The sequence below is a fragment of the Echinops telfairi genome, unplaced genomic scaffold (assembly GCF_000313985.2).
Source record: "Echinops telfairi isolate 266 unplaced genomic scaffold, ASM31398v2 ScPeMD7_7427;HRSCAF=8465, whole genome shotgun sequence".
Lineage (NCBI taxonomy): Eukaryota > Metazoa > Chordata > Mammalia > Afrosoricida > Tenrecidae > Echinops > Echinops telfairi.
The window spans coordinates 3,154,818-3,169,514 of NW_022111327.1; the positions used below are offsets into that span (position 1 = coordinate 3,154,818).

The 14,697-nt window shown below is 48.9% G+C and overlaps 1 protein-coding gene across 2 annotated transcripts; it reads right to left on the bottom strand.

Moving 5' to 3' along the window:
• Positions 1-6,587: 6,587 nt before the first annotated feature.
• On the bottom strand, positions 6,588-10,848 carry RIPPLY1 (ripply transcriptional repressor 1). Of its 2 annotated transcripts, XM_004710094.2 has the most exons (5): positions 10,697-10,848; positions 8,856-8,924; positions 8,588-8,591; positions 8,192-8,256; positions 6,588-7,405 (listed from the first exon to the last, which is right to left on the bottom strand). In XM_004710094.2, the coding sequence occupies exons 1-5, from the start codon at positions 10,846-10,848 to the stop codon at positions 7,159-7,161; spliced, it is 537 nt and encodes a 178-aa protein (XP_004710151.2). In that variant the 3' UTR covers positions 6,588-7,158. The 2 variants fall into 2 exon arrangements, with proteins under 2 accessions (XP_004710151.2, XP_045154541.1); XM_045298606.1 differs by lacking the exons at positions 8,192-8,256; positions 8,588-8,591; positions 8,856-8,924.
• Between the last annotated feature and the right edge of the window lie 3,849 nt (positions 10,849-14,697).

Genomic DNA, 14,697 nt, shown 5'->3' on the forward strand with positions numbered 1-14,697 from the left:
GTTACCCCTTGGGCTGTGAACAGCAAAGTAGAAGCTTGAATTAGCCACTCCATGCAAGTTGTAACTGACTGTGCAACCAAGGCTCCTAATTTCTCATTGGGCAACATGGATTTAAGCTAACTCAAAAATAAATGCACATTTATTTTAAAATATAGTAATCAATGTAGTGGTAGATTGCCCAGGGGAAACAGAGAAGACAAAACCAGAGTGGCATCGGGATGCTGAGGGCATGGCTGCTCAGGAGCATTAAAAAGCCCTCTTGCTCCGCAGCCAAGGGGCACGTGGAACATGGTTTTGTGGCCAATGTTCTGTCAATGGATCCTGGTGTCCCCGGATCCCATGGGCTTAAGCCATGTTTTTGGTAACTGTCAAAGAAATGTTCAGAACATTGCCCTCCATATGTTCCACCACATTTATGGATATTAGTGCAATCCAGGTACAGACATATGCACAAATGTCCTCTGCCAGACCTATATATGTTTACAGAGAGAGTCCCACTCTGCCTCCCACCCGGCCAGCCAGTATCGCCATTCATGCATCTCCTCTTCGATCAGATCACCGTTCTTGCAGGATTGTGTGTCTAACAGTTATTTACCTCGGTTGCCTTTAACTCTTGTCCTTCGCACTTCTGGTCCTGACCCCTTCATTCTGTGCTGAGCTCCCTCTCATTGTATGTAGCGGGCCTTTGCTGGTACTCCAATTAGCAGTGGTTCATCCTCCGGCCAGTTACTGATGCGCTCTTCCTCGCCCACCCACAGCAACCATCAAAGAATGTCTTTGTTTTTAATGTGAAAATTTTTAATGGCTTTTTATACTAGTGGTCTCATATATCTGTCCTTCTGTGATTGACTCCTTACTTGGCATAATGTCCTCCAGGTGCATCCATATTGTGAGATGTTTCGCAGATTCATTGTTCCGCTTTTAATATCACAGAGTATTCTGTGATGGGGAGGCACCAGTTTGGTTAGTCACTTTCCCATTGGTGGGCATGTCCGTTGTTTGCATCTTGTTGGTGTTGTGTATGACACTGTGATGGACGCACTCAGAACCCAACCCGCTGCTATTGATCCTGACGCAGAGGGACCCTATAGAGGGTTTCTGAGGCTGTAAATCTCCATCGGAGTAGGCAACTTCACATTTCTCCTGGGGACGGACTGGTGGGTTTGAGCCAGAGTGCTCATCTATTTATGTTGTGGCTTTTATTTGTCAAAGAGATATACCAAGCGGCATAGTCAATTCGTGTTGGGCTGTGATCCAGAAGGTCAACAGTTCAAAACCACCAACCACTCACTCCATGGAAGAAAGACGAGGCTTTCTACTCCTGTAAACAGTTATAATCTCAGGAATTCACAGGAGGCAGTTCTACCCTGTCCTGGAGGGTCTCTCTGAATCTGAATGGACTCCGGGGCAGTATGTTGGGTTTGGCTTTATAAAATTTAAATACCAAGTAGAAGGATTGTTCCGCAGCCCCCTGTACATCACATTTGGTCCTATGCCACAGGTTTCCCCAATGTATGGGTACCAAAACCCAAACCAAAATACCAAACACTGGCATCGTGTCAATTCTGACTCATAGCAACCCTATAGGACAGGGAAGAACTGCCCGTGTGGGTCTCTGTGATTGTAATCTTTGACAGGAGTAGAAAACCTTGTTTTTCTCCTGAGAAGTAGCTAGTGGTTTTGAACTATCGACCTTGTGGTTAGCAGCCCAATGTGTAACTCACACCGTCACCAGGAGTCCCTAAGGTGTAGGCACAGAAGTGCTTTTATATAACAGTTTGCACACTTGCCCTACCTGTAGGACACAGGAGGTCAGAGAGCTTCCTGCCTGACCCGACTTTGAAGACGTCCCCTGAGGGCTGGGGCTGGCCTGGGTAGGAGAGTAGAACAAGCCTTTTAGTTGCAAGCCAGGACTGGGTAGTTACCCTGTTTGGGTTCTCCCCAGCTTCCTCACTGACTATCCGTGGGACCGTGGCCATCTAACTAACCGTCACTTCGCCTCTCCGAGCCTCAGTTTCCTATCTCTAAACATGAAGGTTCCGCCCACTACCCTGCGGGGGCTCACCAGGTGCTATCAAATGAAAGCAGGTGCCGCGCTTGTCACAGTACTTGGTACATCATAGACGACCTCAGCAGTTCCTCCCATTGGGACCAGACTTTCCAGCCACAGAAAACCAATCCAATCCGAGGTGGCCCCTCCCAATGGAAGGGAGCCAAAGCCTCTCACTGGATTCACCTCTGGAAGTTTCCTGCCTGCAGCCCTGGTCTGTGAGAGCCTGCCAATATCAGGGAGATGCCCCCCCCCAAAGGCCCACCCTCGACACTTTTGATCATACCCCTCTCTTCCTGGCCAGATGTTCCTCCGAACCTTGGACTGACTTCCCTCCTGCTGGAATAGAGCTCCTTTCTCGCCCACGCTCCCTCAGCTCGAAGCCTGCACCAAGGCCTGTGCTTCCCGGGCCCTGGGATCAGACTGGGCTCCTGGTTCACCATCCACTATTGTCATCTCTCAAACCGTGGCTCAGCCACCTACTGTGTGGCATCGAACAGCTGCCTGGACCTCAGTTTTCTCATATATAACAATAGTACTTATGTTTTAAAGTTCAGAATTTAGTGTAAGGATAAATGGATTAATGTATATAAAGTACCTGGCACTTACAAGGCAAACTTGTAAACGACATCATTTGGGGCAAGTTTTTTGTTTTGCTTTTAATCATGCCAAGCCTCAGTTTCCCTAACTGCACCTATCCCACAGAGTGGTGTTAAAGGAGTGAAACCATCTCCCCGCATACCATCCTGAACTTGCCCAATCTCATATCTGAGAAGCTAAGCAAGGTCATGTCTGGCTTGTACTTGGATGGCAGGAGCTAACTCGTGTATGGTTCCTGGGCAAGCAGAACTGAGCTCACAGCCACGGAGTCCATTCCAACTCAGAGACCCTAGAAAGCAACACACACAAAAGCTCACTGTACTTGAATCGATGCTGACTCATAGTGACCCTGACAGACAGGGTAGAACTGCTCCTGTGGGTTTCTGAGACGGTCACTGTTTCCAGGGGCACCGGGTCCCATCTTTCTCCCACGGACAGGCTGGGGAGCAGTTCAACGAGGAACGACTACGCCACCAGGGCCCCTCTGTGTGTGGGACACAAGACCCCACACCCAGCCTCACTGCTGCTGAGCCTATTCGGATGCGTAGCAACCAGACAAGAGGGAGTAGAACCGCTCTTGGGAGTCTCCGCGGCTGGAAAGCTTTACGGGCGCAGAAAGCCTCTGCTTTCTCCTGAGGAGTAGCTTGTGGGTTAGAGATGGTAACCTTGCGGTTAGACATCCAACACATCACCCACTTACCCCCTCAGGGCTCCTTCGAGACACAATAATGAACTGCAAAGGAGGCCAGGCAGGGCGGAGGGAGCTTTAATACAGGAAGGGTGTGGGTCTATGGGTAGAACCCATATGTGGCTGAGATGGGGTTTGAACCCTGGTGCATCTGTCTCCCAAACCCATGCTTTCAATGCTTATTATATTATATGAATGCCTGAAACAAGGTAGGATTCCTACTCCTGCCTCTTTCTCAAATGCAACCTCATCCTCCATCCGTATGATCCCTCCTTGTTACTAGAGGGTGTGTGTTGGGGTGGGGGGTGGGCAGCAGTGCTGGGCCTGGAAAAATTTGAAGCCTAGAATGAGTCATCCTGGGTGGAGCCCGAGCGAGGACTTTGAGTTTTGCTGTGATTGGCTCTGGGGTTTGTGCACTGGGGTTTAAATTGCTGCACGGGCTGGATAAATTCATAACAAAATAAGTCTTCCTGGGCCCTGATTGGCCCCCACAGTGAATTCCAGTCACTTAGCAACCGTGTTTGAGAAGGAAGACTGGAAGCCATTTCAGGGCAGGAGCCTGGGAGGAAAGGAAAACGAGATGTCTCCCCTGTCAGCAGCAGTGCGTGTGAGTCAGGGTCGTGCCAGAAAAGTGGATCCTGACTTCAGAGTTTTAGCATCTTAAAACCTCTGGGAACTTAAGATGTGCAATTCGGTGTCATTTAATTCCAGGGAGGACTCAAAGCAGTTTGTGAGCTAAGAACTGCTAAGATCTTAGGACCCCCAAACCAAGGGTTTTAAATGGAATACAGGCCCATGTTACAAAGCTCAGCTCCCTCCGACCTCAAATAAGTCTTCATTTAACCCTTGGGACAGTGGTTTTCCAACTCTTTCCCTCAACTGAGGGCTCTCCAAAGGGGCCTGACAGGAAGGGTGGGAGAGAGTCCGTTTACAGGAGAAAGGGTCCTCCTTGTATTCCTTGCTTCCCCAGGGAAATGCTAATTTCAAATTAGATTTCCATATTGAGCTTCTGCATTCATTTCATGCAAAAGAGGAGTATTCTTACTGAAGCAAACCTGCCCTGCCTGCCACCTCCCCCCACCCCACCAGCTTGTTTGTTTGTTTGTTGGTTTTCCCCACCACCAGTTTTTAACACCACCTCTGTTTTAGGAAAGATGGGCATGAAACCTCTGAATAGTGAGTGGGGTGCAGGAAATCACAGACTGCCTCTATTTAGTTTGTCTTTTCTCTGAATGGGGACAAACACTGGCAGAGACACTCTGGCTGGTTAACCCCCAAACAATGCCAGAGAATCCAAGTCCCCAGGGGCAGCGGAGTAAATCAGTCATTCGTTGACTGTCACCTGTAAGCCCATTTCTGCTATCCAATCAATAAGGGCAGCTGTGACCACAGCGACAATGGCCATTTGTTGAGTGCTAAATGCTTCATGCGTTATTCCCGCGAGGCCTCTCAGCTGTGACACAGCATTATCATTCCCATTTTACAAACAAACAAGCTGGGGCTCAGACAGGGTTAGCTACTTGCTAGCAAAGTATAAAGCCCACTTTACTTATAAGCAGAAACACTGACTCAGAAATCAAACTCAAACCCAAACTTACTGCCTCGGTCGAGTCAATGCCAACTGCTAGTGGCCCTAGAAGACAGAGTAGAACAGGTCCTGATGATTTCTGAGACTGTCGCTGTTTATGGAAGAAGAAAGCCACATCGTTCTCCCTCGGAACAGCTGGTGGATTCGAACTACTGAGCTTGTGGTTAGCAGCCCAACTCGTAACTCACTGAATCACCCAGGGTCTTTCACAGACTGAGATAAAGGAATGCAAAGTGGCCACCGGTCAATGGCCTGACAGCCTTAGTTAAAGAACAAATCTTCAATTTTGACCAATAGATGGTGCCAGTGGGTGAATTTGGTGGCCCCCTCCGGGCTGGAGCCGAGATCCAACTCAGGACTGTAGCTACCTGTCTCAACTTGAGGAAACAGAGCAGAGAAGATGACCATCATTTTGCTTCTGAACAACATGCCGTCGCTCTGCTCTATTTGTAGCAGAGCTAAGATGGGGGGTGAGGGGGGAGGTGGTTCTGCCAAGAACTGCTTTAAGAAGACCTGGGAATATCTTTTCACTATCAGATGCTCCTCAGGAGAAAGATGAAGCTTTTTACTCCTGTCAAGAGTTAGTCTTGGAAACTCACAGGGTCAGTTCTACCCCGCCCGATAGGGTCGCTATGAGTCAACATCAACTCGATGGTAGTGAGTTTGGGGGTTGGGGTTTGGTTGGTTGGTTTGATGTGTGTATATACAGATGTGTTTTTCTTGGGAGAGGAATCACAGATTCTCAAGAGGATTCGTGATCGACCCCCCTGCCACCATCCACGCCCCCCCTACACACACACACACACTCACAAAGTACAATTGTTGGTGTTGTACTAGAGGATAGTAAGCAGGGGCAGCACCTTGTTTGTTACGGCAGCCAGTATGGAGGATGAATTACAAAGGGACATGCTGGTGGCCAGAAAAGTAGTTAAAGAACAACTGGGACAGGGGTAGGTATGAGGCCTGAGCCGGGATAGGGACCCTAGACCTTGAGGAGGTACAATGGATAGGACATAGTAGTGCCCCAAGGAGACCTGGTGCTGTAGTGGTTACTCCTTGGGTCGTGTTCCACGAAGTCGTCAGTTAGAAACCCCAGCCCCTCTGAGAGCAATTCCATAAACAGTTTTGGTCTGGAAAACTTCCTGGGGCAGTTCTACCCTGTCCTAGAGGGTCACGATGAGTGGGCGTGGACTGGATGGCAGTGAGTTTGGTTTGGTTTGGTTTAGTAGTTCCCACGCACACACTCATCTCCAAGGCTGCCCTGAAGCTGCACCTCTCATTGTCTATCCCTTTAGGGACCCTGTCAAACTAAGTCCTATCAACTTTACCTCCTCCGTGCCTAGAGGCCTTATCACAGCTCAGGCCCAATACCTCCCCCTGGCCCAACTCCCAGCTTCCAAGCTGCCCTTGGGGGCCTTTTGGCTCCCTTTCCATGCTGCCCTTGAAGTGCATGCAGTCAAACCTGGTTTCACAAGTTGACAGAGAGGCCCTGGGCCCCATGCTGCCTGACCCCCCTGGCCCCTGCCCAGCTCTGCGTCTCCATGGAGAAAACTGTCCGCTGACTCCAGGGAGCAACAGTGAATCGGCCTTGAGCTGGTCTCTGACCCTCAGCCCATGGCTTCACAACATGGGCAGAGTTCAGTTAAGAAATCAGTTTGGGGAAAAGGCAAACATCATCTAGTTTATTTTTCTCGTGACTCATCTCATGCCAACATGCAGGCCCCAGTGAGTAGCAGGAAAAATCAAGGGGTCCCCGGAGCAGGCTGATTCACCACATGTCCCCTTCCCTTCTTGTAAGGGACCGCCCAAAAGCACCCCCAAGCTTTGCAAGGAGCTGGAGTTGATGCCCTGGGGGCAAGCCAGACATCAACTTTCTGTGTGGAGACAAGGTTATGTGCTGCCTGGAAAGATTTTCTTCTTCTTCGTCTTCGTCTTCTAATTCTAATTCTTCTTCTTCTTTTTTAATCTCCTCGCCAAGTAATCACCATACTCTGTTCTGTTTCCCGGGGGTTTGGAAACACAGGTCTTTCTTCCCTTCCCCCAAAGTTCCTAGGACCCTCCCATTGTCAACACAATAGTAACCCACGCAATGAGATACTCAGAGCCCTGGACTCAGGACAGGTAGGAAAAGCCAGGGTGAGCTGAGCGGACAGCTCAAGAACCCCAATTTTAGTATAGAGACTCCAAGCTCAATGACCCACAGGAGCTTTGCAAAAGGTACTGAACCCCAGTTCAGTTTAAACAGGGTAGAGGCATGGAAAGGGGAAGATCTGTAGCCCTGCATGGTACCGCCCCACACTCTTCTGAGTCCTTTCCATCAGTCTTCTCGTTCTCTTCTTCTTCGTCCTCCTCATGCTCCTCATCTTCACTGTCTGAGTCCTCATACAGGTTGATGGTTGCCTGGACAGGGAGGCTCTGCAGTAAAATCTGCCCATCACCGTACAGGTAGTCAAAGGAGCGGGATTTGGGCCAGAAGAGTCTGTGGACAGAGAAGGAAAGAGCCCCTGACTTCGATATGCCTCATCTGTGCCAACGGGGCCAGTGGGGCCAAGAAGGATGCCCGCTCCCAACCCCTTCTTTTAGTTGCAGGAAAGGGGTTAGAGGAAAAGGAAGACCGAAACTCTAGAACTTTGTCTAACAATGACAACAACAACAACAACAACAAAACCCAAGTTCACTGCCATTGAGCCAATTCTGACTTCTAGTGACCCTAGAGGACAGACTACAACTGCCCCTGTGGGTCTCTGAGGCGGTCAAGCTTTCTGGGCACAGAAAACCTCGTTGTTTCCCTGACGAGCAACCCGGAGGCTGGAATTGCTGATGTTGCGGCTAGCAGGACCACACATAACCCACTAAGCCACCAGGGCTCCTGGCGAGCTTTGTAGCAGCCTTCTGAATTGTTACAAAATGGGCCCCGGCAGGCACCTACCGATTCTGGCACTGACCCCTTGGAGCTCCCACTCATCCCGGAGGTCTTCTAGCCAAGACCTCTCTAGTGGTCTGTGGCCATGGCCTTTATCTACTGAGCCTTTCTTCCCTGATCTGCCTAGAAGACCTCATTCTTAGGGGTCATTAACAATAACACCTTTGGGGAAGGCCTACTTCCCCAAACCAAGTCATCTAGCCCCTCTGGGCTTCCCTTTCCTTGGCTATAAAACAATGGAGCAGAGTCGTGCCTCCCTCTTCCTGCTTCACAGGAGTGTTTTGAAGATGAAAAGAACTAATGAATTTATGTCAAGTTCTGAGCCTGGTGCCAGCAGCTTACCTGACAGGGTGATGGAATTTGGATTCAGCCTTAGTGACCTCGGCAGCTGTAGCCCTACCAGCAGCCTGCCCAAAGCAAAATGAGTATGTTATAGCTCAAAGTACACGGTCAGATAATTACCTCCACCCGAGGAGCAGCGATCAGAAACCTGCAGGGAAAACGATCTCAAAGTAGTCTGGGCTCCAACCCCTCCCCACCTCAACAGGACAGCAGTGGCCTGTGAACAGGGGAGGGGAGGTGTCTGGGGTCTCTCTTGGTTCTAATTGGAAAACAAAGTTAACAGAGTCCTGGGGGTGATTCACTTCCTCTGCCCTGTTCCAACCGATTTTGGGGGCTGTCCAGGCCACAGAGTCCTCCCGGAGCAGCAGAGATTCAGGAGCAAGAAGACCAAGAGACGAGGGTTCTGGCACTTGATCGACCCCAGACTAGCTGGGGAGCCTTGCCCAAATCCCTTCGCCATAGGGTCTCAGTCTCTTCGTCTTCCAAATTGCCACAGAAACCTCAGGTCTACGCTCCTCCAAGAACTCGATGTCGAAATCAAGCACGGTGATGGCTGTGAAGAGGCTTTCCCCCCATCTGAAGCCCTGGCCTGGAGGTCAAGATTCATCTGGGAGCATGTGGACGCAGACACTTGTGTGCAAAGCCCAGGTTCAAACTCATGCATTCCATCAGTTTCCTTACCTGCCTTGGGGGATCCTTTGGGGAGGGCATCCAAGGTCTCCAAAGAGTGGTTCTCCGAGGACAAACAGGAAAACCCAGTCAGTAGAGGGAACAAAAGATGACAGTAGATTAACATGCAACCTTTGCTTCGTTCCCCTCTGGGACACATCTAAAAGTACTAACAGTTCAAAGCAAAACGAAAGAGCCTGGGAAATGTGAAAGAGGGAGCCCCTGTGGACACAGACCGGGCATGTGACAAGCCTTGCCACCAAGTGGGTGCTGATAGATGGAACCAGGTTCAGCATCTAGCACCTTATCGTGTTTGTAATGTTTTCCGTTTTCTTTCTCTGTTTTTTTTTTTGTTTCTGTTTTTGTTTGTTTTTTGGTTATTGTTGGTGGTCTTTTGGACTCTTTGTTTTGTATTTCTCTTTTTTTTCAGTATATGAAACCCAAGATGGGGGAATCTATAGAGACAGTAATTGGGGGTACGGCAGGGGAAGGTGGGGGGAGGAATGGGGAGCTGAGAGCAAGGAGTAAAGGAAGGAAGAGAATGTTCTAAAATCGATTGGTGTAGTGAATGTACAACACTTATTGACAAGACGGAACTATTAAATTGTATGATATTTGGATTGTGTCCCAATAAAATTGTTTATTAAAAAAAAAGAAGTCTCCAGAAAACTTGGCTCAGGTACCATCTGATACAAGAAGTCTTTCCTCGTATCCCCAAGGCCAAGTAGACAAGTTCCCCTCTTCTCTGCTTCAACAGCCAGATCATCAGCCTTCTATTTTGTGAGTGTTGACTTGCCTTTGAGCTTTTTACAGGCAGAGAGTTTATCTGATGTCCCAACACCTAGCACATGGCCCATAGTTTGTTCAGTAGGTTTAAGTCAATTGAGGCGGGGTAGATAAACACCATGCCTCCTCTCTCCACTGCTTTCTCCTCCAGGGAGCAGAGCTTAGAGCCCTACCATCTCCCTAGACTGGGAAAACGGGCCAAAAATATTCCTGGTCCCACTGCTTCCCCACTAGACCTCCAGAGGTCAAACAAACAAAACCCGCAAATGGAAATCTTCCGTTGTGGTCAGAAAAGAGACAGTGGCCAGTCAACATCTCTTGGGACTTTGGCCCTCTTCCCCCACCCCAGCCCCTTTCTGAAATCTCACTCACCAGAGTCCTGGTACTGGTTATCCATTGGACTGAGATCTGCAAGGTGGGCAGTTTGAAACCAAGATGGGGCTTTCTACTCTCATAAACATTTATAGTCTCAGAAACTCACAGGGGCAGTTCTATTCTGCTCTACAGGGTTGATATGAGGCAACTTCGACTCGATGGCAGTGATTTTGGTGGTGTGTGTGGGGAGCTGTTTATTTATTTGTTTTGGAGAAATCTCACTCACTCTTTGCCATCCAGTTAATGCTGACAAATAACTAGTGACCTGACAGTTCAGGGTACAACTGCCCCTGAGGGTTTCTGAGACCATAACTCTTTACGGGAATAGAAATCTAGGTAACTGTTACACCCAAGTTTGACAACTCTATCCTCTCTACCCCTCAGAGAATAAGCCACCTGACCCCAAAGGAGCTGGCTGCTTGACCTTCATCTTTGGCAGTGCTCCTCAAGGCCACAAGTCCCCGCCTGCCACCCAGAGGGATTAGTGAGGGGCAAGCCAGATGAGATCTTCCAACCAGACATGAGGGCGGGGGTGGGGGGTGGGGTGGTGGTGGTGACTCTCTGGATTTTGCCCTTCCTAGAAAACAGGGGCATCTTGGACAACCTCATTTTCCTTCTTCTCCAAGGAACTCAACCAGCCTGAGTTCAGGTTGCCAAAGACCAAATTCCACTTACCTTTCAGCCCCTTGTATTTCTTGTCCAGAGAAAAGGGGCAATGGGCTTAACTGACCAGGGAATGGCAGCTGGGCCTGAAGTAGGGCCAGGGGCAAGGCAGACGCAGCAGCAGCAGCAGCAGCAGCAGCAGCAGCAGCAGCAGCGGGGTCCATCCTCACAGCGGGTGCTAAGGGCAGGCAGGCTGTGGGGTCTTCTGTTTCTCAGAGCCTTCTGCAATCTTTTGGCTTTCCTGGGAGACCCTTTTATAAGGCCTGACTGGACTCATAAATTATTCAGCAAGGCGAGGGTGGGGGTGGGCATGTTCTGGGAGGGGAATGAAAATTTAGGGAAGGCGCTCCGGGAGGACTAGTTGGGCTCCTGGGTGTAAAATCTCTCCCAGTTGAATAAACAAGGTGTCGGTGGGGGGGCGAGGGGCTTTCTTTACCTCCAAGTCAGAAAGGAAAACACTGAAGGGACAAACCAGACACCATTTGTGTGAGTCCCCCAGGAAGTAGCAAGGCTGGAGTGGGGAGAGGAGGGGAGCTCATTAGCACCCAAAACCCACAAAAACTCTTCAGGGACAGAAGGCTGGATAGACAGACATATCTCTGAAGGGACAGCTGCCATGTCAGAGAATGAGACTCACGGGTTATCTCAGCTCAAGCCCCCAATAGTTTTTCCAGGGGGATTTTATACCTGCAGAACCGTCATTCAGCAGATCACTGGGGTGAGGACAAAAGGCCAAGATTTCTCTTGATGGCTAGAATTCTAAGATGGCTCCCCCACTTCAAAACCAAACCAAACCTATTGCCAACGAGTGAATTATGACTCCTGGTGGCACTATATAAACTCCAACCCCCAAATCAACTTCCCACCCATCAAGTCAACACTGACTCACAGTGACCCTATGGGACAAGAGTAGAACTGTCCCTGTGGATCTCTGAGACTGTCACAGGAGTGGCAGAGGAAGCCACTAGCCCTTCTTCTGGGGCACATCACCCTCAGTCTACGGGCTTAAGATCCACACCTGTTGCAAAGCAAAAAACGGGGGGTTGCCTTTGTTCCTTGGAACTTAGCACAGAGTGGGAAGAAGGTAGCCAGCAAAGTCTCAGGAAAGGTCTTTAGAAGGAATGTGCTTATTTGAATGGATAACCGAAGTGGGCATTTTATGAGCAGGCAAGAAAGAACTGGTATAAATAAGCTGATCTTTCCTGAAGACAAAAAGCAGAAGACAAAAGAGACTGTTGACCAAGTTCTCAATCCAGAAACTCTCCCCTTGGTCTCCTTTGCTATCCTCTTCCTCTGCCCTTACCTCAAGTCAGTGGTTCTTCCGCTCAGGATCATTCTGGCTCTAGCTCCGTGTCCTCTAACAGCCTGGCATGTGCCCACATTTGGTCAGCGATGGCTTTGGCAGACCCTTGGGTGCCTCTCCTGAGCCAGACACTGTTTGGTATGGCCTAGCAAGAAGTGGGCTAGAGGGAAGGCAGTTCTGTAGAGCTTGACTCCATGGGGTGCTGACAGCCTAAAGAGGTTGGCAAGACTTGTACGGAGGCAGACAGGTTCAGTTGACTTCAATGGGGTGCCTGTGCCTCCCAGTGATCCTTGAGCATGTGCCCTTGTCCACTGCCCAGCTCCTGTCTCCATATTTCCCTGGGCCACATTCCAAACTTCCTTCAACTCCCTACCACGGCCCTGCCCCACCCTCTCCCCACACAGAACAACCTCTCCTCCTACTTCCCTGAGAAAACAGAGGCCTTCAAGCATGAATTACCTCAGTGCCCTGCCCCACCTCCCCAAATTGGACTGCCTCTCCAACTTAGGATCTTGCCCTCCCTTTTCAGGGGACAAGGTGCCTCTCTCGTTAAAGGCTAACTGCTCTGCCTGGGCCTTGGCCTCATCCACCCTCCTCCTCAGCGTGCTTCCTGCAGATGTTATGCTTTGTGGCCTCAGGAAAGACCAGCTTATCTACACCAGCTCTTTCTTGCCTGCTAGTAAAATGCCTGCTTCTGTTATCCATTACAACAAGCACATTCCCTCTCCAGGTGGGTTCTCTCGGGGCCCCTACCTAGCCCTCATTCCTTTCTTTCTTTCTTAGTTCTTCTTCTTCTTCTTCTTCTTCTTCTTCTTCTTCTTCTTCTTCTTCTTCTTCTTCCTCCTTCTCTCATTTCATGCCTGGACCCACAACTTGCTTCAAGCAGACTTTTCCTAATTTCCCAGCCACATCCCAACTAACTAAGGGCACTGCTGAAGGTCACCCATGACCTCCTACTTGCCAAATTCAGTGATCTCTTTGAACTCTGGGTGCCCAAAACGCTATAGGCCAAATTCTCAATTCAGAATCTCTCTTAGTCTCTTTTGTTGTCCTCTTCCTCTGCCCATACCTCAAGTCAATGGCTCTCAAGCGACTGTCTGCCCAATGAGGCTGATCGATGGCAAAATTTCCAGTGATTCGCCACAAAATGAGGTGAATACCAATAGTATACTTTTTTGAGACTCGAAATACATTGCGTTGTTAAGGGCCTTCATGCCAAGATCCGACCTATCCTTTAGGTGGTAAAAAAAATCTTCTTTAATTTTTTTCAATGGTGGTGATGATGGATGCTATGTTATTTCTTTCATGTTCTTCCTTGGTCAAATAAAATATTTGCTCTTCTATGTCAGTCCCACAAATGTTTATGGAAGGCGTGAAATAAGGACAGCTAAATCTCCAGGCTCAAGTGGTTCAGGTAGGTATTGCCAAAGCAGGCCCGAGTTGAATTGTTTTTCTGCCTTACAAACCTCCGCTGTCCCTTTCTCAATAACAGCATTGTGTTGGCCCAGTCACTCAAGGTGGAAATATCTGCCATCAAATCAAATTGATTTTATTCTTCACTATGTGTCCTCTGTCCTCTCTACAGTCCCAGCTATGTCTTCATTCAAAGCCATATTCATCCTCTTACTTTGATACCTGAAGCAGCCTTCTGACAGGTTCTACTGCCCTTTACTTGACCTTTCCAATCCATCTGCAGCTGTGCTGGGGAGTCTTTCCAAAACAAAGAACTGAGCATGGCCCTCCTCTACTTAAAAACGTCCACTGATGCCCAGTAGGAAATGTGCAGATTCCTCTATGTGGCAGTCAAAGCCCTTCATCTCCTTGGCGCAGCGAGGTTCTTCAATATTATGCACACCCCCCCATCAGTGGCCCTTCACACTACTACCAATTGTAACCCACCTTGACTCCATCTAAAATCAGAAAGTCCCTCACCTCCAATCTTCTCAGGGTTGAGAGCCTCTGAAGTTCTTACGCATGCCTTCCATAACTGAAAAGCCAAACCCACAGCCATCGAGTGAATTCCGACTCCCCACAATCCTATTAGACAGAGCAGAACAGCTCCATAAGGGTCTGAGACCACCGGTCTTTATGGGAGCAGACAGTCTTAGCTTTCTCCCATGCAGCAGCTGGCGGATTTGAACTACTTGGCTTTTTGATTAGCAGCCAGGTGCTTTACACACCGAGCCACAAGAGATTATCAAAAACGAGGGTAGATGCAGGATCTTTCTTGACATAGCATTTTCCCAACTGTGGGACCCAACCATTGGCAAGGATCGAAATCAATGTAGGGGGTGAGAAGAAATTAATAAATGAGTAGCAAAGAATAAAGTAAATTACCTATTTAAGGGTATGCGTTGTTCTGTGAAGCTTATGTTATATCTATGTGTCTATCAAAAGACAGACAGATACATAGATAGATAGATAGATAGATAGATAGATAGATAGATAGATAGATAGATAGATAGATAGATAGATGAGGCCATGCTGCAAAATATGTTCCTTATTGTGGGATCTAAGCAAAACATTTGCCACTGCCCTAAAGGGGGTGGTGAACGTGGCTACATGTTATTCTGTGATTCATTTAGTCAGTGATATTCATATCTCAATCCTTGCTCTTAAAATGGCTCTGTTCTGTTTTCACTGATGGGTGTAAAAGAGGTCAGGAAAAAGAGCAATGCTAAGAAGACTTCATGGGGGAGGGGGTGGGGGA

Bases quoted from the DNA above. Each gene is read 5' to 3' on its own strand.
- RIPPLY1 (XM_004710094.2), bottom strand. From the start codon at position 10,848: ATGGACCCCGCTGCTGCTGCTGCTGCTGCTGCTGCTGCTGCTGCTGCT. The intron at 8,925-10,696 runs GTAAGTGGAATT...TTGTCCTCGGAG, and splicing joins GAAATACAAGGGGCTGAAAG to AACCACTCTTTGGAGACCTT. The intron at 7,406-8,191 runs GTAAGCTGCTGG...CTCTGTCCACAG, and splicing joins AAATTCCATCACCCTGTCAG to ACTCTTCTGGCCCAAATCCC.